Source organism: Humulus lupulus, chromosome X, assembly GCF_963169125.1.
Source record: "Humulus lupulus chromosome X, drHumLupu1.1, whole genome shotgun sequence".
Classification (NCBI taxonomy): Eukaryota; Viridiplantae; Streptophyta; class Magnoliopsida; order Rosales; family Cannabaceae; genus Humulus; species Humulus lupulus.
Genome location: NC_084802.1, coordinates 137,850,617 through 137,872,476, shown reverse-complemented (window position 1 = coordinate 137,872,476; position 21,860 = coordinate 137,850,617). Strand labels below are relative to the sequence as shown.

The 21,860-nt window shown below is 38.8% G+C and overlaps 1 protein-coding gene across 5 annotated transcripts in view; it reads left to right on the top strand.

Annotated features, from left to right (window-relative positions):
• The window catches only part of LOC133807296 (uncharacterized), a 31,751-nt gene extending 10,133 nt beyond the window's left edge, over positions 1-21,618 (top strand). The window contains exons 4-11 of one of the 5 annotated variants that reach the window (XM_062245535.1): positions 394-1,039; positions 1,132-1,337; positions 1,469-1,558; positions 1,852-2,097; positions 2,178-2,228; positions 2,342-2,607; positions 8,702-9,174; positions 9,253-9,788. In XM_062245535.1, coding sequence (XP_062101519.1) covers positions 1,182-1,337; positions 1,469-1,558; positions 1,852-2,097; positions 2,178-2,228; positions 2,342-2,607; positions 8,702-8,705 — 813 coding nt within the window. In that variant the 5' untranslated portion in view covers positions 394-1,039; positions 1,132-1,181 and the 3' untranslated portion in view covers positions 8,706-9,174; positions 9,253-9,788. Of the gene's footprint in view, positions 1-393; positions 1,040-1,131; positions 1,338-1,468; positions 1,559-1,851; positions 2,098-2,177; positions 2,229-2,341; positions 2,608-2,835; positions 3,049-8,701; positions 9,175-9,252; positions 9,789-21,371 lie in introns of those variants that run through there. The other 4 variants (XM_062245536.1, XM_062245534.1, XM_062245533.1 and 1 more) reach the window with 4 other exon arrangements.
• Positions 21,619-21,860: the final 242 nt, after the last annotated feature.

The window sequence follows — 21,860 nt, the reverse complement described above, 5'->3', positions numbered from 1 at the left end:
AGCACCTCCGAGAGGATTTTATGAGTTAGAGAAGTATGATGCAAATGAGTATATGAGTACAAGTTCTCAACAGGTAGAAGAAATGATTGATACTTATCTTGAAGATACAAGTGAGGATGATCCATATTAGAGAGGATTGTGAGGGCATATTAGTTTGAGAAATATGTAGAACCATTTTGAGTTTGTATTTCAATTATGTAGAACAATTTCAAGATTATATTTTAATTATGATAGAACTTTTTCGATAATACATTTTAATTTATTCTATTGGTTATTTATCTTATTTTCATTTCTACAGTGATATTTGATTCCTCAAGTGGTATACGATGTTTTTATCTTTTGCATTAAATTGTACTATTCATGAATAATTATGTTGTATTGTTATTTAAATAGGTTGACACCCATGGCTAATGAAAGGAATAGAAAACTTTCAAGGATCAAAGAACGAAGAGAGAATGAGTCTCTTGCACCTTTGAAGCACAAGCGAAAGCGTATCTTGCACCTTTGAAGCACAAGCGAAAGCGTAGACCTTAAAATCATTGAGGATTCTTCTGAACTTGAAAAGTCAACATATGTCAACAACAAGCCAAAGCATAGAATTCGAATCATTGAGGATTCTCCTGAACTTGAAAAGTCAATGCATGTTAAGGACAAGCCAAAGCGTAGATTTCGAATCTTTGATGAATCTCCTGAACCTGAATATTTAGTGCATGCCATAGACTCGCATGCAACAAACACTAGGGGATCTTTGAGAAGGAGGTCTATAGGCACCTCACCAATACATGGAAATGTTGCATGCCCTTTAGAAGAGTCTGTGGGAAAGAAGAAAAGAGGTCCAACAAAAATGAACACAATTGCTACAAGTAGTGATGGTCGATTAGAAGTCAAAATCAATGCATTGGGCCAGCCAATTGGAGATGCATCAATAGGTTTATCTTCATTTCTTGGACCACTTATGAGGGAAATTGTACTAGCAACTATAATTGATTGGAGAAAGATTACTCCTGGGATGAAATAGGTTTTGTGGAAATCAGGTCAGGTATGTTTCTTGTGCTTAATTTATCTTACCAATTCACTTAATTTGAAAAATATTTACTTATATTAATAGATTTTCATGTTTTAATTTCTTAGGCAAGATATTTGTTGAAAAAGATTGGGGGAAAAGTTATATATTTAAAGCCATGACTGATCTTTGGAGAGCTTCTAAATCAAGGCCGGTTGCTAAAATAAGCAAGGCACCAAACGAACAAGAAAGAATTAAACTGCGGCATGATATTATCAAATCTGATGTTGAGTGGAGAGCTTTTATTAGAGAAAAAACGAGCTCTGAATTTAAGGTTAGAAATCTAACATTTTCATACATTTATATGTAGGTTATTATGTGGCTGTTTTTCACTTATAATTTGAGACATTTGAGATTTAGATTATTGCATATAATATTAACTTAAAATTTGTTTTAATTTTTTAGGCTAAAAGTGATAAGTACAAAGAGATAAGGAACAAACGAATCCCGCACACTTGTAGCCGCAAAAGATATGCTCGATTAATTGATGATATGGTAAATAATAATTTACTTCAAGTCTTTTATGTTAATAATAACTATTATTATACATTTATACATATGTTTTCTTTCCATATAGACAAATAGTAGTACAAGTAAAGAAGCACCTTCTAGGGTTGATGTCTGAACTAAGGCGCACACAAAGAAAAATGGGGAACTTGTTAATTTAAATGTTGCTGAAGCTTTTGTATGCACCTGCTAATTTCAATTTAGTTTTTGATATTATTTCAATGTAGTTATTTATAATTTGAATATGATTATATGTTATTTGTATCTGGTTATTTTGTTAGGACATGCTGGATGATTCATCATTATCTTCAAAAACTCCAAAAGAAAAAAGAGATCTTCTTTCAAAGATAATTGGTCCTGAAAAAGGTTCTTATTTGAGAGCTTATGGCAAAGGAGTTACCAAAACAAAGTTGGCAATTGCATCTGAGAAAGATGATCATATAATTCGAATGGAAAACAATTATAAAGAGTTGATGGAAAAAGTGGCAGTTATGGAGCAGTTGATTCACTCTTTCATGAATCCCAAGGTAAATTTATTCATTCTTATTTACATTTACTTTGCATGCACTTTATTTGTTGTATCTAACATTTTGTTTGTGATGGTTAGTCTCAATCTAGTTTGAGTGGAGAGCAATCCAATGCACATAGTCCTACTTTGGTAAGGTTCCAATATTATCAATTTGCTTATAAATTGTCCAGTTAATTAATTACTTCTAAACTCTAATAATATTTTTGTTCTTTGAAATTTTTGTGGTTGGATGATGATTACAGAGTGGAAGTGTTGGAATTCAAGGCCAAAGATGCAAGCTTTTGGATTGGAATGGTTATCAGAATATTGTTGCTTATGGATATTTCATTTCAAATGATGCAAAAGATTTAGTTCTTGATGTCCCTATTGGACCATTTACCATGAAGGTTGGTGTTGATTTTGCAAGAGAGCTTGATGCATTTTTGTGGAGGCCTACTTCAGGGATAACTTGTATTGAAGAAATTGTAGGAAGTGTTATTGCTTGGCCTGCCGACAAAGTCATAATGAGGTAAAAATTGATTTTACATATTATAATGAGCTGTGTCATTGTTTTTGGAGCTGTTCTGAGAATATCTGAGATTTAATTGCAGGTTTCAAAATTTAGGATTTATTGAAAAATAGATGTTATGTTGTCGATTTGTTTTTAGAAAAATAACAACCAACTGGTATGCGTAATTCTTATGATAATAACATTAGTTTTGTTTTCTTATTGCATTTTTTTCTCCATGTTATCTAGGTGATGAAGATAGTGACACGAGAATTGGATGCTTGTCATTAATAAAGAGATAACATTGGAAAAATGTTACAATTTGCCTTTTATTAGACTCATTAGACATTATTTCTAAGCATAAACTTTTATTATGGTATTTTGCACTTGAAATTTTCTCATTTGGGACACATGTATTGAATATTTTGGTTGATAAGAAAAAATACATTAGACTTTATCAAATTCTAAATGCATTATTAAATAATAGATTACTTTATCAAATAAATGTAATTAAAAATAATTTGATTACATTTTGATAATGTAATTAAAGATAACTAGATCACATCTTGAAAATGTAATTAAAGATAATAAGATTATTTCTTGAAAATGTAATTAAAGATAATAAGATTACATCTTGAAAATGTAAATAAATGAAAAAAATATAGTAACATGAAGAATCATAACATCTAGATAATGCTACTATTGACAATATATAACACCAAAATAACGTTTTAATAGTCTATTAAATAACATGAAAAAAATATAATCAAATGTCAAGACTTTTAATAACATGGGCAGACTTAACACTTGCTAAAGTATTATAAACTACATTTGATAACTCTTTTATAGAGTTATCGTAAATGTTTTTTCTTGTAGTGAGGAAAATGGAAACTTTCCCAAATTTTATTTTTCCTTTATTTTGCTTTAAAATAAAAATAATAAATGAAAATGATATGTCAACTTAGCTAAATAAGGAAACAAATTCCTTTCCTTGGTCTTCACTCCCACACGCCTACTCTCTCTCTCTCTCTCTCTCTCTTCTCTTCCAAATGTGAACACAGGCCTCTCTAAAACTTTCTCCTAAATTGTTAGAAATCTATAATTGGGGAAACACTCATTTTCCAATAATTTAGTCTAGGTTCATGCCTACTCTTCATGCGTGCGCACTTCGTGTCATGCACTCGCACACACACACACCCAATCAAGCACAACAAGACACATGCACAAAATAATTAAATAAAATTATTAAATCAATTATCCACTTAAAAATTTTAAATGAAATAAAACAATCATTAAATAACAATAAACAAACTTTTAAATAAAATAAAATGGTTTGCTATAGTTTTACAAGGGCATAACCCCCCCAAAAACACCTTTTCAAGTCTCAGTGGGTGGTATTTATAGAAAAATAAGGCCACTACTACAAAAATAGGCTTTAACATCAGTTTTTATACATAGAATTGTTGGGAAATACATATAAAGCAAAGTTAAAATCTTTTTACGGACTTTTCACTTCTCTTTTTGGTTTAGCACTCATTGGTATTAACCTATAATTTCGATTTTACTTAAGTTTTTAAAAAAAAAACTGAAGTTAAAAGGTATCCTTTAACTTCGGTCTTTTCGTAATAACCGAAGTTAAAAGATACCCTTTAATTTCAGTATTTTCGTAATAACTAAGTTAAAGGTCTTAAAAACTCTTCTCCACTTGCACATCTCCTCATTTTGAAACGCAAAACAAAACCGAAAACCCTCATTACCACTATGAGAGAGAAAAGGGTTTCACCTATTCTCCATCATTGTTCTTGTTTTCTTCCAATTTCTTCCATTATTCTTGCTAAAAAACACATCTTGATCATAGAAAACTAGTTATATTTAGTTTTGAGAGGAAAAAATTGTTCATTTTATAATGGGTATGGGTGGTGGTCGAAAATACCCATTGTTTTGGGTTTTTGAATAAATTTTCAACATCCAAACACATTTTTGAGCTTTGAAATAGGTATGGATCGTTAGATATTTGTTGGTATGAATTTTTTTTATATTTTTTTGCTTATCATTTAGCATTTATTATATTTTTTATAATATATTGATAATGTATAAGTTTTTAAGGTTGATAATATTGATTTGGAGTTGCATTTGACTATTTAAAAATGTATGAATCTTCCAAATATGTGTTTATAATAATTTTCTTTATTAATCCGAATTTAATATTACTATATTAATAAATATATAATTTTTTGTTTTTCTATAAAATATTATTATTCATAATAATTATTTGGTGTATTAATCAATTTAATATTTTGTTGTTGAAAAAAAAAATTAATATGTTGTGGTTGTAAAATTCAAATAGTCATTTGTATAAATATGTTTTAATGTTTAGTTTGTATTAATATTTAATATGTTCGGTACTAGTTATATATAAACTAAATAATTTTAGTACTTTATTTTTGTTTAAACTTTCTAGGACGTATTGACGCGGTTTTTCACCAACAGTGAATTAAGAAAATAACAAGGATGAATTAGTGCTTGATGGTAAACCGAAGTAAGAAAATAACTCTCAAGAACACTGGTCTTTTTATGTGGTTCAGTGGTTAAAATCCACCTAGTCCACGAGTCTATATTATTACTGCTTTTTTTTCTCTCTCTTTTGACAGAGTTTCGGTATTACAGAATAATCGTTCCCTTTCTCTTCCAATATTCTCAGTATTTATAGAGAAATTCCTTGGACAGGTTTGGGTAACCGCATGAGTCAATCACGGATTTGCGTATTTATTGCATTTAATATGAAATATTCCCATTTATACTAGGATATGATCTGATCATGAAATAAATAGTCTCCTAATATCTGGGACATTAAATATCAAAGGCTGCCCATAAACCATCGTATACAATATCCGGGTCTTCGGGGATATGCGGATACGCCATATCTTCAAATCACCCCGAGCTGGATATGCCGCTGAGCTCGTACTGAGAAGGTCATGCCTTATAAATATTATAAGCTCGCGCTTATCAGTTTATGCATCCCTAGCTCATACAACCATCCTGAGAATCGTGCTGCTTATATGGAAAATACACAAACTCCTTGGCTATTTCTTCCATGCATTTATTTGCCAGCTGTACACGATCTGAGTGAAAGACCCATGCTAAAATTAGGATACACATTTGCCCCCCAAGTCCCTGCTCGTGGTTTATGACGTCACCTTCTGACCTACACAGTAGGGACTTTTAGACTTCTATAGAAATAAACCATTCCTGCCCACTACTTGAGTATTGGACACATGGAACAATACAATTGGCGTCTGTTCGGGTTTCGAGGAATGCAATAATTGTCTTGTCAACTTTTTGCCGCTGTTTTGTCCTTTGAAACATAGCCCTCGGATCTTGTACTGACCAAATTGGATGGCTCAAATTGATATATGTTGTTTACGTATAAATAGGGTAGACAATTTCCACAGTTCATCACCTTTTATTCGAAAACTTTCTCTATGTTCTCTCTTCTGTGTTTTCAAATCTTCTTCTTTCTCAGAGAAAAGAAATCCCGAAAAAACCTATTGTTGCACAATCTCTCTGAAACCCAATTGCTCAATTACTCAGGAGTTTTCCTGGAACTCTCCCTCGCGAAATCTACTTAATCTATCGACGAACACACTGTAAGTCTTATCATTTCGAAGAAACTTTTTCTTTACTGATTTTTGTGCTTTATTTACCATGCTCACCCATGCTTCACCATAGTTAATATTAGGTTGTTTTCTCAATGTTTTTGGCACATAGGCTTCAACTTTAGGTTTATTGAGAAGGTTTAGAATATCTCCTAAAACTATGACATTCACGAAACTGGGTTTTTTCTGAGTAGATTTGGGTAACTTATGGCAAATTTTAGGAAATACTCATTCGAGATATAGAAGACGAAAGGTTAGGGTTCAAAAATTAGATTTCTTAGGGAACACGTTTCTTGGGTGGTTTTTCTCTAAACCACCCCCCAAGGATAGTAGTGATCGGATTTTTTGACACACGGATCCCTAAATGTTAGGGGTCTGTTTTGAAACCGAGGCGTGTAGCGTAGGGTAGGGTAGCGTGTGGGATCACGCAGCGGGTTGAGACTAACTTAGCTCGTATATCATAGATATCATTCTCCCTCGTACATCCATGTCGTAACCTTTACAAAATCTTAGATCGCCTACTAAGTGACTCATCATTCTTGTTCATTAGGCAATCTAATGGCACTTAAGAATAGCGTACCCAAGAAGAATGCACCTGGCTCATCTGCTCAATGAACCAACAAGAGAAAAGCCCCTAAATCTCCTCTTCCTCATTTCGGCTCTGTGGTGGAGAGGGACGTTGTGGTCGACCCCAATGCGTTCTTCGAGGCAGAGACCATTGCCTCCAAGATTACGACCCAAGGAAGGGTCAATAAAATTATGTTAAGCCATAATATAGAGGTCGGGTCTGAGGTCCTCATTGCCCGACCTCTGTTCTAAGGGGAACGGAGCTACGCGCCCCTCCAGGATGACTTCGCGGCCTGGAGTGACGAGCACTTAAAGGCGGGGGCCTTCCTTCCCGTGGATCAATACTTCGCTGACTTCCTTAACTACATGAAGTTGGCACCTTTTTAGCTCCCCCCAAATTCATACAGATTTTTGGCGGGGCTGAGGTATCTCTTTCTGAAGCACGAGTGGGAGGTCCCCACTCCGGCATATATTCTATACTTCTTCTGCTATAAGGCTAGCCCAGAGCAAAAAGGGCGAGGTGACGGATTCTACTACCTCACCAGATTCCCGAACTCCAGTTCGATCATCGAGCTCCCAAGCCACCCAAACGACTAGAAGGACCAGTTCTATGGAAATGAATAATTGGAGATATATTTAAAATTAGTGACTTTAGGAGGGAGTATTGGGGAATTTGACCATTTTTCCCTCGGGGATGTGTTCGGTACCCCGAGCCTCGAGATTAACTTAAGTCATATAAACCTAAGGAAACAAAAAGGAAACCATCAGAAATACACTAAACCGACTCTTTTTCTCTCCATTCACTCTTTTCCTCTCAAAAGCTTCTTTAAGCTTAATATTGAAAAACTAAGGGGATTTGTGGCTAGAAACTACAGAATTGGAGGCTTGGGATTGGGTTTCGAATTGCTATGTCGAATGGGTTCTGAAACTATGAGCATCGATACTTCAACCGTCCATGTAAGTCTTCTTTCTTTTTCATTTTAAAGACATACTCCTTGTACATATGCTAATTGAGTTTATTTTTTGTGCAGCCATATTTGCGAAGACGGAGAAGTCTGCGACCCTGGAGGGTCAGTATGACACATTTTCTGGGCTCCCGCCCCGCGAGAAGGATTATCGCTAGCTCGTGAATGACGTCACAATGTTGGCGTGAAAATTGATCGATGAGGGCCAGACTTTGGCCTTAAGAAGGACACAGGCTACCCTTCTGGTAGTCCATGAGCTCCCTCTTTCCCAAGAAAGAAACTCTGAGGCCACTGAAGGCAAGGAACAAGAAGAAGATGAAGTGCCTCTGGTGCGAAAGAGGCAGGCTCCCGAGCCTGCTCGAGGTCCTGACCTAGAACGAGTTGCATCGGGGGCAGCAGCCAAGCCCCTCCGGCCAAGGTAACCCATACCCTTATAGGGAATTAGATAGGGTCGTCACCGACTTTAGGCTAGTTAGATTTAACCCAAATCAACTAGTCCACTGCCACCCTAATAAACCAGACCGTAACATTACCCTGCTCCAGTGCGTGGATCACTTAGTGTTGCGCCATGATATGAGTTACCCTAGAGGTACTATTGTCGTAGATAATACCTCAACCTTTAGGTCAGCCATTTTTTGAGGAGTATGGGACCCATCGTAGGTCGTGGCCCTCGTTGTTCCAGGGTGCTTTTGCCCCTCGATTTAGGCAATATGTAGAAGAGTCCAGCCCCGAAATAGAACCTGAGCCCAAACCTCCTATAATCCAAGAAATTGTAGACTTAGATTCCCCATCTTCTCTAGTAGTCCCAAGGCTGGAGGTTGTGATAATAGACTCCTCCCCAAGCCCGGAGGGTAGGACTTTTACCTATTTCTTTTATGTAAATTTCTAAATTTACTTGTGTATTAACTCCCTTCTTATTCTTTTCAGATGAAGAAATGGAACAATTTGAAGCTCTTGACCTCCGTACCGCTTTCCAAGGTAGAAAATCCAGCTCGGGTCTTATCATAAAGAAGCCCCGTTTTACAAAGAAAACCCCCCCTACGGCGGGAAACACCTCCAAATCCCTTGCTAAGGGGAAAGGTAGAAGCTCAGCAGCTCTAGCTTCCACCGTGATGGAGAAAAGGATTCCTCCTCCACGTCCTCCTCCTCGATTTGCACCTGCTCAGGATCAGGTAATACAAGTTGATCCCCCAGCTCCTCTTGTTCCCAACGCTACCGTGCGCATCCCAGTCGATCCTCAGGATCTGGAGAAGATCCCTGATACCTTTCGAGGGACCCTCTACGAGACGGCGAACCACATAGTGGAGCACGTTTATAAAGCCAACTCGAGGGATCTGAGGATGATAGAAGAGCGGAGCCCAGAGAACGTCCTGGAGTCAGCCTTGGGGATGACCCTCATAGTAAGATATTGTTTCTTAGTGAATTTCTTCTTTCCATCCTGCCCAAGTATGTGTCTAACTTGTCTTTTTATTTTGCAGTTGGCCCTAGGTCAGCAACACAGTATAGTCCGGGCTAGGGCTAGGAATGATGAGCTCTAGGATGAGTTCCAAGTCGCCAAGACCGCCCTGACCGTTGCTCAAGAAGGCGAGCAAACTGCCAAAGCTGCCTTTGTAGCTGCTCAAAAAGGCGAGCATGATGCCAAGGCTGCCCATGTATCGTTTCAAGAAAGCGAGCAGGCCGCAAAGGTTGCCTTGAATGCTTTTCAGGTCGAGGTGGCTGAGGCCAAAACAAAGTAGCTAGAGGCCGAGGCTACAGTTAAGGAAGAGAAAGCAGGCTCACTGTCCGCCATGGAAGACATGTTGTATCATTTCTTGTCTTTTAACCAGGATGGTAACTTTTCTTTCATTGCCCCCGAGCTGTGGGATCCATACCTTGAAAAATTCAAGGCCCGGATCTTACAAGAGCTGTCGGAGACAGGGGATGCCTCTACAGCGGGCAAGCAGGAGATCGAGGAGGTCATGTCCTTAGAACGTCCTAGAGGGGCTTAATGAAGCCTTCATTGTTTTACTCTTTCCTTCCTTTTTTTTTTTTATGTTTGTAAAAAATTTCCCTTGGGCTTAGTTCGAGGTTTTTTTTTCGGGACGACTTGAATTTCAATTCATATATCTAACTTTTAATCTATTTGTCTTTTCCTTGATTATCTCTCATGTTTATGCTTTCCTAGACTTGCACATTTGAGATTTTAGGAATTGGTTTTTAGATTAGGATAGATATTTTGAGTTGGTTATATCCAAATTTAATGTGTTCGTTTATATCATACCTGTTAAGTGTCAGGCCTTGGACCCGGTTGTATCCAGGATTTGAAATATTTTAAACTTAGTTCGTATTAGGTTTATTGACATCTCGAGCTTCTAAGAAAAAGCCATCGAATGTCCAATTTTTCTAACTTCTAAGTTTTGTATCTGGTTGTATCCAGGATTTTAAATGATTTGAACTTAGTTCGTGCTAGGTTTATTGACATCCCAAGCACTTAAAAAGCCGTTGGATAATTAATTTTCCAAGCTTCTAAGTTTCTGACCTGGTTGCATCCAAGATTTTTAATAGAATCACCTCAGGTTATATGCCCCCCAAGTAACCAGAATGTAAAGACTTTCTTGGTTGCTTTTACAAACATCAATACATGAGCTAATTGATCAATAACCTTATAAAGAAAAATTATTAAAAACACCCTAACAAGAAAAATTATATAATAATCCCCCGTTATTTAATTAAATGGCTTTTATAACTAAGCCTTACATAAGTGGTTGGTAATACTACTGGTAATACTTCTTTAAGTGCATGGTGTTCCAGGTCCGCGGGACTGCTTCTCCACGAAGCCAAGCTAATTTGAAAGTTCCCTGACGCAAATCTTCCACGATCTGATAAGGTCCTTCCTAGTTTAGGCCTAATGCGTCGTCCTTAGGATCCTTGTTTGCCAAAAAGACCCTTCGGAGAACTAGGTTGCCCAATCCAAAACTACGTCTTTTGACCTAAGAATTAAAATACCGAGTGATTTTATGTTGATAGTGCGCAAGCTGTAACTATGAATCCTCTTGCTTTTCATCGATCAGGTCGAGAGACGCATAAAGTAACTCATCATTCCGTTCCTGGCTAAATGTCCTTAGTCTGTGCGTGGCTATCTATGCTTCGACGGGAAGGACGACCTCACTTCTGAAGGTCAAGGAGAAAGGAGTATGTCCCGTGGAGGTCCTGTGGGAAGTTCGGTATGCCCAAAGTACTTGCAGGAGCTACTCGGGCCATACTCCTTTGGCCTCATCTAACCTTTTCTTAAGGCTCACCTTTAGGGTCTTATTCATAGCATCGACCTGTCCATTGGCCTGTGGATATGAAACTGAAGAAAAACTTTTAATAACCCCATGCTTTTCACAGAAATTGATGAAGAGATTATTGTCAAACTGGGTTCCATTATCTGACATGATCTTTTTAGGAACCCCAAATCGACATACAATTTTTTTCACCACAAAGTCTAGGACTCTCTTGGAAGTGATGGTTGCCAAAGGCTCGGCCTCTACCCACTTCGTGAAATAATCAATTGCCACCACTGCGTAGCAAACTCCTCCCTTTCCCATAGGTAAGGATCCTGTTAATTCAATGCCCCATACTGCAAATGGCCACGGGGATGAGATCATCGTTAGCTCGACTGGAGCAGCTCGGGCGACTATGGGAAAGTGCTGGAATTTATCGCATTTCTGAACATGGGAGATGGAATCTTTTGTTAAAGTTGGCCAAAAATAACACTGCCTTAATATTATTAAAGCTAGGTTTTGCCCCCCAGCATGATCTCCATAAAAGCCTTCATGCACCTTTTGCAGGATGGTTTTAGCCTCCTCAGGTAGAACACACCGTAGGAGAGACAGTGAATGACCACGTCAGTATAATGCACCATCCACTATCACATACCTCGGAGCTTGATAGAGTTTTTTTCCCGCGTCCTTTCTTTCCTCAGGTAGCCTTCCTGTTGTAAGGTATTCCACTATGGGGTCATCCAGGTCGCCCTTGTGTCAATCATCTCGATCTCTACCATTTTTTCTACCACGCTTGGATTCTTCAAGAATTCCACTAGTACTACATTCAAAGTCTCAGCATCCTTGGTGGTGGAAAGTCTTGCCAAAGTGTCATCATTAGAGTTCTGCTCGCGAGGTATCTGTTCAACAGTACTGTATTCAAACTCTGATAGCTCCCCCTTCACCTTAGCTAGATAAGCCACCATCTTGGTACCACGCACTTGATATTCCCCCAACACTTGATTGACCACGAGCTGGGAATCGCTATAACACTAGATGGCCCTTGCTTTCAATTCCTTTGCCACTCTAAGCCCGGCTAACAAAGCCTCGTACTCAACTTCGTTGTTTGATGCTTCGAATCTAAATCTCAGCGTTGTAAGGAATCGATGCCCCTCTAGAGAGATCAATATGATCCCAGCTTCAGACCCATTCTCGTTAGATGAGCTGTCCACGAATATTCTCCACAACTCCTGCACCGGCTCCTTCAAAAGCTCCTCTTGAAATCCGGTGCATTCTGCCACAAAATCAGCAAGGGCCTGGATCTTGATCGAGGTCCGTGGTGTGTACAGTATCTCAAACTTGCTGAGTTTTACTGTCCATTTTAAAAGACGTCCCGATGCTTCAGGTTTTTACAATACTTGCCTTAGAGGTTGGTTGGTCATGACGTGGATTGAATGGGACTGGAAGTATAGTCTAAGATTCCTAGAAGCTAATATTAGGCAGAATGCTATCTTTTCTATCATTGGATACCATGATTCAGCCTCAAGAAGTCTTTTGCTTATATAGTACACCGATTTTTAGCACTGTCTTCTTCCCGAACTAGCACGACGTTGCCTGCATTTTCTGTCACGGGCAAATATAGGATCAAGGGCTCTCCAGATATAAGCTTGGAAAATATTGGGGGTTCGGCCAAATGCATCTTTAGGGCGAGGAATGCCTGCTCGCACTCCTCATTCCATTCAAATTTCTTATTTCCTCTGAGCATGTTGTAAAAGGGCAAACACTTGTCAGTGGACTTTGAAATAAATCGGTTTAGCGCCGCCACTTTTCCAGTCAAGCTCTGAACTTCTTTACGCGAGCTAGGCGAAGGCATCTCCAATAATGACTTGATTTTCTCTGGGTTTGCCTCTATCCCCCTTATATTGACTATGAATCCCAAAAACTTTCCCGACGCAACTCCAAAAGTACATTTCTAGGGATTTAGCCTCATATTATATTTCCTTAAGATTTCAAAACCTTCCTTTAGATCAGAAACATGGTTATCTGCAGTCTTGGATTTGACTAGCATATCATCGACATACACATCCATATTTTTCCTGACCTGATCAACGAACATTCTGTTGATTAACCGTTGGTAGGTAGCCCCAGCGTTCTTTAGCCCGAAGGGCATAACTTTATAACAATATACATTCATTGGAGACATAAAGATAGTATGCTCATGGTCTACAGGATTCATTGTGATCTGGTTATATCCAGAGTAGGCATCCATAAAGGACATGAGCTCGTTTCCTGCTTGGCGTCTACTAACTAATCAATTCTCGGCAATGGGAAGCAATCCTTAGGACAAGCTTTATTCAGGTCGAATAATCGATGCAGGTCCGCCACTTTCCATTCGGCTTTGGTACCAGGATAGGATTTGCGACCCAGATCGGGTATTTTGCTTCACAAATGAACCCACACTTTAATAACTGAGCTACTTCTTCTTGCAATGCCTCAGCTCGGACTGTTCCCAACCGTCTCTGCTTTTGAGATTTCGTAGGAACACTTTTATCTAAGTTTAGGGTGTGCATGATCATACTCGGGCTTATTCCCACCATGTCTTCATGAGACCAGGCGAAAACATTTAGATTCCCTTGTAGAAATTTAACCAGTTCCTTTTTCCTATCATCGCCAAGATTTTTCCCAATCTTAACAACTCTTGAAGCATCTTTGGGATCTATATTGACCTCCTCGAGCTCCTCAATAGCTTGGAGCTCTGAACTGTCCTTGCCCATTCATGGATCGATGTCATTACTTGGGACGACGCCTCTATCCTTTGTTTGTTGTGGTTCTTCCATCCCAGAGACAACTTCCACTTCTTGGGACTCCTCACCTCCATCACTTATGGCCATCGATTGCTGCCTTGGTTGTGATTTTCCCTTCATGGAAATGCTATAGCATTCCCTGGCAGCGAGTTGATTACCTCTGACAGTGCATATTCCCGCAGATAAGGGGAATTTGATTTCTAGGTGGCAGATAAAGGTTATGGCTTCGAACGCCATCAACGCAGGTCGGCCCAAAATCGCATTGTATGTGGCTGGACAATCAATGACCATGAACTCAAGAAATTTGGAGACAGTTCGTGGCCTTCACCCAATGTCCCCACTAATTTGATTGTTCCGATAGCTGCCGATGCTTCACCAGAAATCCCATATAGAATCATGGAAGTTTCCTTCAGGTTGGTTACAGACAATCCCATTTTTTCTAAAGTGGTCCCAAATAGTAGATTCACAAACTTCCATTATCTACTAGTGTCCTCCTAACTCTCAGGTTGGTGAGCTGAATGGTTATGACCAGAGGATCGTTGTGTGGGAACAGGACATGGCTGGCATCTTCCTCTGTAAAACTGATAGGTTGTTTTTCCAAATGATGCTGCTTTGATAATCGTTGCTCCGGGACAAACTCTACTTTGTTATGGGATTTTAGTTGGTTGATATACCTCTTCTGGGCACCTCTCCTCGTGCTTGCCAGATGAGGTCCTCCCGAAATGGTCGCTATATCTCCTCCGATTATTGGAGGACGATTGTCCTGATTCACCTGAGCTCCAGTCTGATTCACTGGAATTTCCAGAGCTGACAGAACATTTTGTCCAACAGGCTGACTGGAAGTTGCCTGATTTCGAGCGTACTGAGCCAAAGGTCCTACCCTGATGAGAGTGTCGATCTCATCCATCAGATGTCTGCAGTCATCAACATTATGACCGATATCATTGTGGAATTGGCAGCATTTCAAAGAATCTCTCTTCGCCCTTTGATTCATTAACGGTTCTGGTTTCTTCCATGGAAGGCAAGCATAATTTCCCAAGAAGATGCGTTCTCTAGTATCCGTGACATCAGTATATGTTGTGTAGACCGGTTTACATTTCTCCACAGACTTGTTTTGCTTTATTTCGTTCTGGTCGCCCTCACCATTTCCCTTTCTCTTATTATTTCCCCCTTGGTTATTTTGGGCAACGGTTTGAGCCATTGCTGCTACATCCGTTACCGCTCCAACAGGCTAGACAGGGACTTGGCTGGTTCCTGCGACGGAAGATCACACCTCTTCTAGGTTAACCCACCTCTGAGCTCGGTTCAAGAAATCATCCACAATATTAACTCCTTTCCTCTGTAGCTCTTGCCACAGGTTGCCTCCAACAAGGATTCCTGTCCTCATTTCCATGAGCTTAGAACTGTTGTCAGCGTCTCTAGTCCACGTAGCAACATTGGCGAACCTACATAGGTATGCTTTCAACGGTTCACTGGGCTGCTGCTTTAAATTTTCCAGAGAGTCAGCCTTAATCCGAATTGCTTGAGAAGCCCTGAATGATCTCTTGAAATCGGTGGAAAAACTCTTCCACGAGCTGATTGAATGCCTCTTGTACTATTTGAACCACTGCCTAGCTGGCCCAATCAGAGTCAAGGGGAATATTAGGCACCTTAGCTCGGGCCTGATGTTGTAGGTCATCATCATGGTGTTGAACAACCCCAAGTGGTCAGATGGATCTCCATCTCCATCAAACTTTGACAAATGTGGCATCTTGAAACCCTGTGGATATGCAGTAGCCGTAATATTCGAGGCGAAAAGCTCGAGCTCATCCTTTGAATCACACTCATCTTTCTCTTTTTCCGACAGGAGCCTTTTCATTAGCTCCTCCATCTGGGCTAACCTTTCGAGGGTTTGGTCTCTGGTTCCTTGGTTATTCTGGGACTGTTCAACAGCTCTCATCCTATCTTACATGTTCGGCGGGTTGTTGTCCCTCCAAGTTCGGGCTTGGTTTTGTGGGACATTCACGTTATCACGAACTTCGGAAGGACCTCCCCCTTGATGAGTGTAACTAACTCCTTCATTTCGGGCTGAATTTCTTCTCTGTGAGTTTAAGCGATCTCACAGATCAGGTTGTGGATCTAATTGAGGACTTTGAGCCGAACTCAGGTGATTTTTCAGATCGCCTTCAGACCTGCCACTTCAATGGCTTTCAGTCCAATAACTTCCATTAGCGAAACTTACTGCTCATGGTTGAGGCTGAGGATCTGGACTATTGACACGTGTTCGCGAGACATAAGTAGGGGCGGACAAAGGAGGATTTCTCCTGCTGTCCCCATAAGCAAGAATGTCCCGTATGGATGGAGGAGGATTTCTCCTGCTGTTCCCATAAGCAGGAATGACCCGTGCAGAACGAGGCAGTGTCAGATGTCTTATGGGTGATGGGGGATGCCTGACTGGCAAGGCAATTCTTTTCCCATCAGGGCGAACTAAATTAGCCCACGGTCGCTTCGCCCCACCATTTTTAGCTCTTTACACTTGACGATCCGATCGCCACTAGGCTGAGCATTTTGGTGATCTCGCGCTGTGGGCATAGAACTTGGGGTGGCAGTTCTGACTGACCGACTTGGTGTGGATCGATTATTGCTTTGGGACTTATGAGACCCACTTTTCCTCTTTCTGACATTAACGTCAGTTGCAAGAGAGGGTAACCGAGCCAAAACCTTCTCGATTTGCTTGTTTGCCTTAGCAAGATGGATCCTTAATTGCATGTTTTCTAGTTCTACTGCAGTTAAGTAGTTTGGGTTTGGATTCGGCGGCAATGACGCTGAACTTTTAGTATCACAGTGGCCCACCGGTTGCTTTCCCGGTCGTTGTTGAACTTCAGGGCATTACTCATTTGAAACAGGGGTATGGTGGGCCCCCTGCCCACCAGGTTTGGGTAGTCTTATTTATAGGGGAAATTCTGCTAAATTTTTTGAAAAATATTTAATACATAAGAAATTTCAATATTTTGAATAATTACTTAGGTAACTTCTCATGTTTAGGTGTATGAACACTTTAGTTGTTTATGTGGTACTTAGCTTTTATTTTTGTATGAATGTGTATATATATGTACATTAAGTCTATATAATTTGTGAATTTAATTTAATTTTAAGTTTATTGGAATGTTCAAATATATTTATTAATATTCAAATAATTGAAAATTAGAATTAATAAAATTATTAATAAATATTTTATAAAAAACCAATATAAAAATACAAATAAAATGAATATATTTTTTTTTTAGGAAAAAATGCCTTCAACTTTGGTTATTATGTAAAAACCGAAGTTAAAGGATAGCTTTTAACTTCGGTTTTTAAATACTTTTAACTTCGCTCAGATTAACTTCAGTTAATATCTCCGCCAGATCCGAAGAATAACAAGCGAAAAAATATAAATTAAAACCTATTTTTGTAGTAGTGGGCGGTTAATGTTTAAAGATAGACTTATTGTGATTGGTCCATGTTGGCACCTCAAAGGTGAGAAATAACTGATTTGAATAGAGTTGTTACCGATCAACTTGTGCTATCCCAACCATTATGGTTATGGGCTCTCCCAACCCTTTTGGGATCGGGTGAGCTCTGCCCCGAGCCTTAGTAGACTTCCATCATCATCCTACCAAGTATTAGTGTTCAATCGCATAATTAATACATGTATAAATAAAATGTTCAATTATATAGAAAAACAAACATATTTTTTGGTTCTCACAAAATTTTCGAGCTAAATATGTCGACGGGTTGTGATATTTCCTTCCTCATGTCGTTGCAAAATTTTTCTTTGAAATGTACATATATTATTTTGATATTTATCTTTGTGACTATTATATACTAGTTTTATTTGAAAGATTTTTCCAATTATATAACTTTAAAGTTATTGGGATTGTCCATAGATTTGTTATTCCAAGTACTTGAATTATTGCTGTGTATTTATGAGTAGTAAAATATATTAAATGCATTGGATTGATTAATTTTTGTTGTATAATTATGAGTAGAAATTTTGTTTTCTATGTTTGGAATGAGATTTCATGAAAAATCTAATTAGTTTATTTGATTTATGGTATGTGTCCTATATTCACTTTAGATGTCTGTTTCTAAATGACATTATTATTTGTGACTAAAAACGATTCAGCTGTACAACTAATGCCTAATATTTTTTGTTTCACTTGTTATTTGACACTAATTCTTTTTAAAGAAAGTGTTAGAATAATATAGTAGTGAATAACGAAATATACATATTAATATATTTAATTGAAGAATAGAAATACAAAAATACAATATAAAGAATAAAGCAGAGTTGAGGCACGTGAAACACGTTTCCTTAAAGCAATTTTGCCCCCTCTACTTGACCGGTGCTAGAGGATTCGTGAGCAACCACTTCCCAGGATACAACACTATCAAGAAGGATGAATGCGCATTTGCTTAGGCGAACTCGACACAAACCTTCCCTCTATCACCATAAAATACTACAGAGAATGAAGAGAGAAAAAGACTAAGTGTGTGATACTCTGTATCTGTGTGTCCTAGAATGAGAGGAGAAGCCTCCTTTTTATAGGCTTCATGGAGAGTTGAAAATGTGTGTGAATCAAGAGCATTAATTCCCAAATATCTAACGAATCTGGAATCTTAATTTATGAAAATCAATCATAATTAATCACATTTATTCTGGTAATATCAGCAGTTACCCAAAGTGATTTTCTGATAATCAATCAGAATTAATCACACATATTCTGATCATATCAGTTGTTACACAAAGTGATTTTCTGACAGTAAATCAGAATTAATTACACAATATTCTGATATCTCAATTTTGACCAAAGTGATTTGCCAAAATCAATTAGAATAAATTACACAATATTCAGATAATATCATCTTTAATCAAAGTGATTTGTTGAATCATTACCATTTTAGGCATCAATTTCTCATTCACTCAATTTTTTCAAACAATCCCTCACATGAAAGAAATTGATGAACATTAAGAAATATTGAATTGACACGACTCGATGCAACAAGGTGAGAGAGTTCTCAGATTGATACCTGCGTAGGATAGATGGATGTTAGGCTTTGAACCTTCCCTTGTGAGAATATATTTACTTTACTAACAGTGTATCCTAATTTCAGCTAGGGTCTTTCCCTCAGATTGTATGCAGCTGGAAAATATATGCATGGAAGAAATAGCCAAGGAGTCCATGTACGTTCCCTGTAGACAGCATTATTTTCATGATGGTTATACGAGCTAGGGATGCATAAATTGATAAGCATGAGCTTGTAGTATTTATAAGGCATGGCCTCCATGATACGAGCTCAGCGGTGTGTTTAACTCAGGGTGAATTGAACATATGGCATGTCCGCGGATCCCCGAAGACCCGGATACTTTATATGATAGTTTATGGCCAGCCTGTGATAGTTAATGCCCCAAATATTAGGAGTCTATTTATTTCATGATCAGATCATATCCTAGTATAAATGGGAATATTCCATAAAAATGTAATAAATACGTAAATCCGTGATTGACTCACGGGGTTACCCAAATCTGTCCAAGGAATTTCTCTATAAATACTAAGAATATTGGATAGGAAAGGGGACGATTATTTTGTAATACTGAAACTCTGTCAAAATAGAGAGAGAAAAACAGCAATAATATAGACTCATGGACTAGGTGTGTAACGACCCAAATTCACTAATAAGGCTTAAGGGCCTTGATTAGTGTGCCAGGAGGGCATTACTGGAGTAATTGTGATTTAATGAGTAATTATATGTTTAATGATGCTTGTATGATAATTGATTATATTATATGATGATATGATATATATATATGTTTGAGATATATGTGAGAACCACATTATGATGTGGATAATTCTGCAGCCGGCGACTCGAGGCGATCCTAGGGCTAGGTAGCAGGAAAAGTCACAACGGGGCATTATAATTGACTTTGGACAAGTCAGGGGTATTTTAGGTATCGGGTAGTGATTTAGACTATCGGGTGATAAAAATAAATAATTGGAGATATATCTGAGGTTAGGATGTCTAGGCGGGATTATTGGGGGATTTTACCGTTTTGGCCTCGGGGACGTTTCCGGCACCCCGAGCCTTGGGATTAACTTAAAGGATAAGTTAGACTTAAGGAAGTCTTTAGAAGAAAACACAAACCGACCAAGTATACTTCTCTCAGCTCACTTGCACGCTCAAAGGGAACCAAAGGAAAGGAAAAACACAGAAAAACAAAGGGAAAAACTTTTGAGTTTGAGAGGGAACTGCTGGGATTGAGCTGTGTCTTTGGGAATTGAAGGAAGTAATCTGGAGGATTAGCTCAAGAACTGATCAAGGTCTGAGATAGAGCTAAGGTAAGTTCTGAATTTTCGTTTTTGGGGTTAGGAACTTAAAGAAATGACTGAGTTTTAAATGGTTATGGTTTTGACATTCAAGGTGGAAATTGAGGCTAGGGACTTTGAAGATAGGTCAGGGGATTCTTGGAAAATCGATTCTACAACTGAGGTAAGGTTTAAATTACAGTTTGATGGTTGAATTTCAGAGTTATCATGGCTGGTTTTGAGTTCTATGGGTTGAAATTTCAGAAGTTGGAATTGGGGTTTTGGTGAGTCTTAGGCTGGATTTTTGGTTGGATTGTGTTGTCTAAATCATTCTTATGTTGTTATTATTAATTGGTTTTGGTTTGGGGGCTTTGGGATAGCTTTAGGTGAGGTTTGGAGATTGAAAATGGTGATTTTTTTCTGGGTTCGAAGGGTCGGGCCGCGGCATGGTTCTTGGTGAGCCGCGACCCTTCAAGGGGTGTTGCATGCTGAGAAAGAAGGGCGGGCCGCGGCATGGTCCAAGCAATGCCGCGGCCCTTACCTGTTTTTGTGCCTGGGATGGCTCTGTTTGGGGGCCATGCCGCGGCATGGGTGGCCTATGCCGGGGCGCTTAAGGGATTTTGGGATTTTGAGATTTTAGGCTTGGAAATTTAACCTAAGGTGCTCGGGGTTGAGTCTTTTACTATATTTGGTGAAGTTCAATGTTCCGAGTACTAGAACTTGGCTTGGGAACTCATTTAAGGTTGTTAATGGTGTCTTCCTTCATGGTTGTGACTAGGTACTGAGCTAGGGCTTGAGGATCGGATCGCGCTCAAGGAGTATCGCCCGTAACTAACTCATTTGAAAGCTAAAGGTAAGAAAACCGCACCCGAATATATGGTTGTGAATGGGACTAAGTGCTCCCGAAAGTTGTATTGTGTCATCGTTGGTATTATGCCAAGGGACACGTATAAGCGGTCTAAGAGTACCGTTCATAATTTTAGCGCACGGGGCGCGAATTGGCCACTGGGAGCCAGAAACATTAGGATAACAGAGGGAGCAGCCTGTGGGCGCTAGTCCTGGTTATCGTCTGTGCATTATGTTTTATGAGATGAAATCCTTAGTATGTGGTATGCTTGAATGATGATATACTTGAAATTTATGAGATGCTAAATGAGTAAATGACTTGATTGCTAATTGTTAATGCTCTGTCATTGCTGTGTTTTCTTGCTGGGCCTTGGCTCACGGGTGCTTCGTGGTGCAGGTAAGGGCAAGGGCAAGCTGGACCAAGCCTGAGGTGGAGAGCTCCGAGGTGTAATGTACATAGCCAGCCGTTCGATCACCATGGTCGAGGAGTGTGTCAGGACAGAGACTACTTAACTGCTCATTTTGCCTTAGTACGGCCGCTAATGTATTTAAACCTTGTAAATTTTGTAAATGACCTTTGAAACTGTCATTTTCGGGATCCCATGTAATGAAACAATGTTTAGTAATGAAAATGTAACTTTTGAGACCAAAACACTTTTAACCCTAGTTCCTCTACTGTTTCAGTAACACGTTTTACTTTAACGACTTGGTTAGCAAGTCTGGCACTTTATAAACACACAGTGTAACGGTCTTGGCTATCCAGGGCGTTACAAGGTGGATTTACTGAATCACGTAAAAAGACCAGTGTTCTTGAGAGTTATTTTCTTACTTCGGTTTACCATCAAGCACTAATTCATCCTTGTTAATTTCTTAATTCACTGTTGGC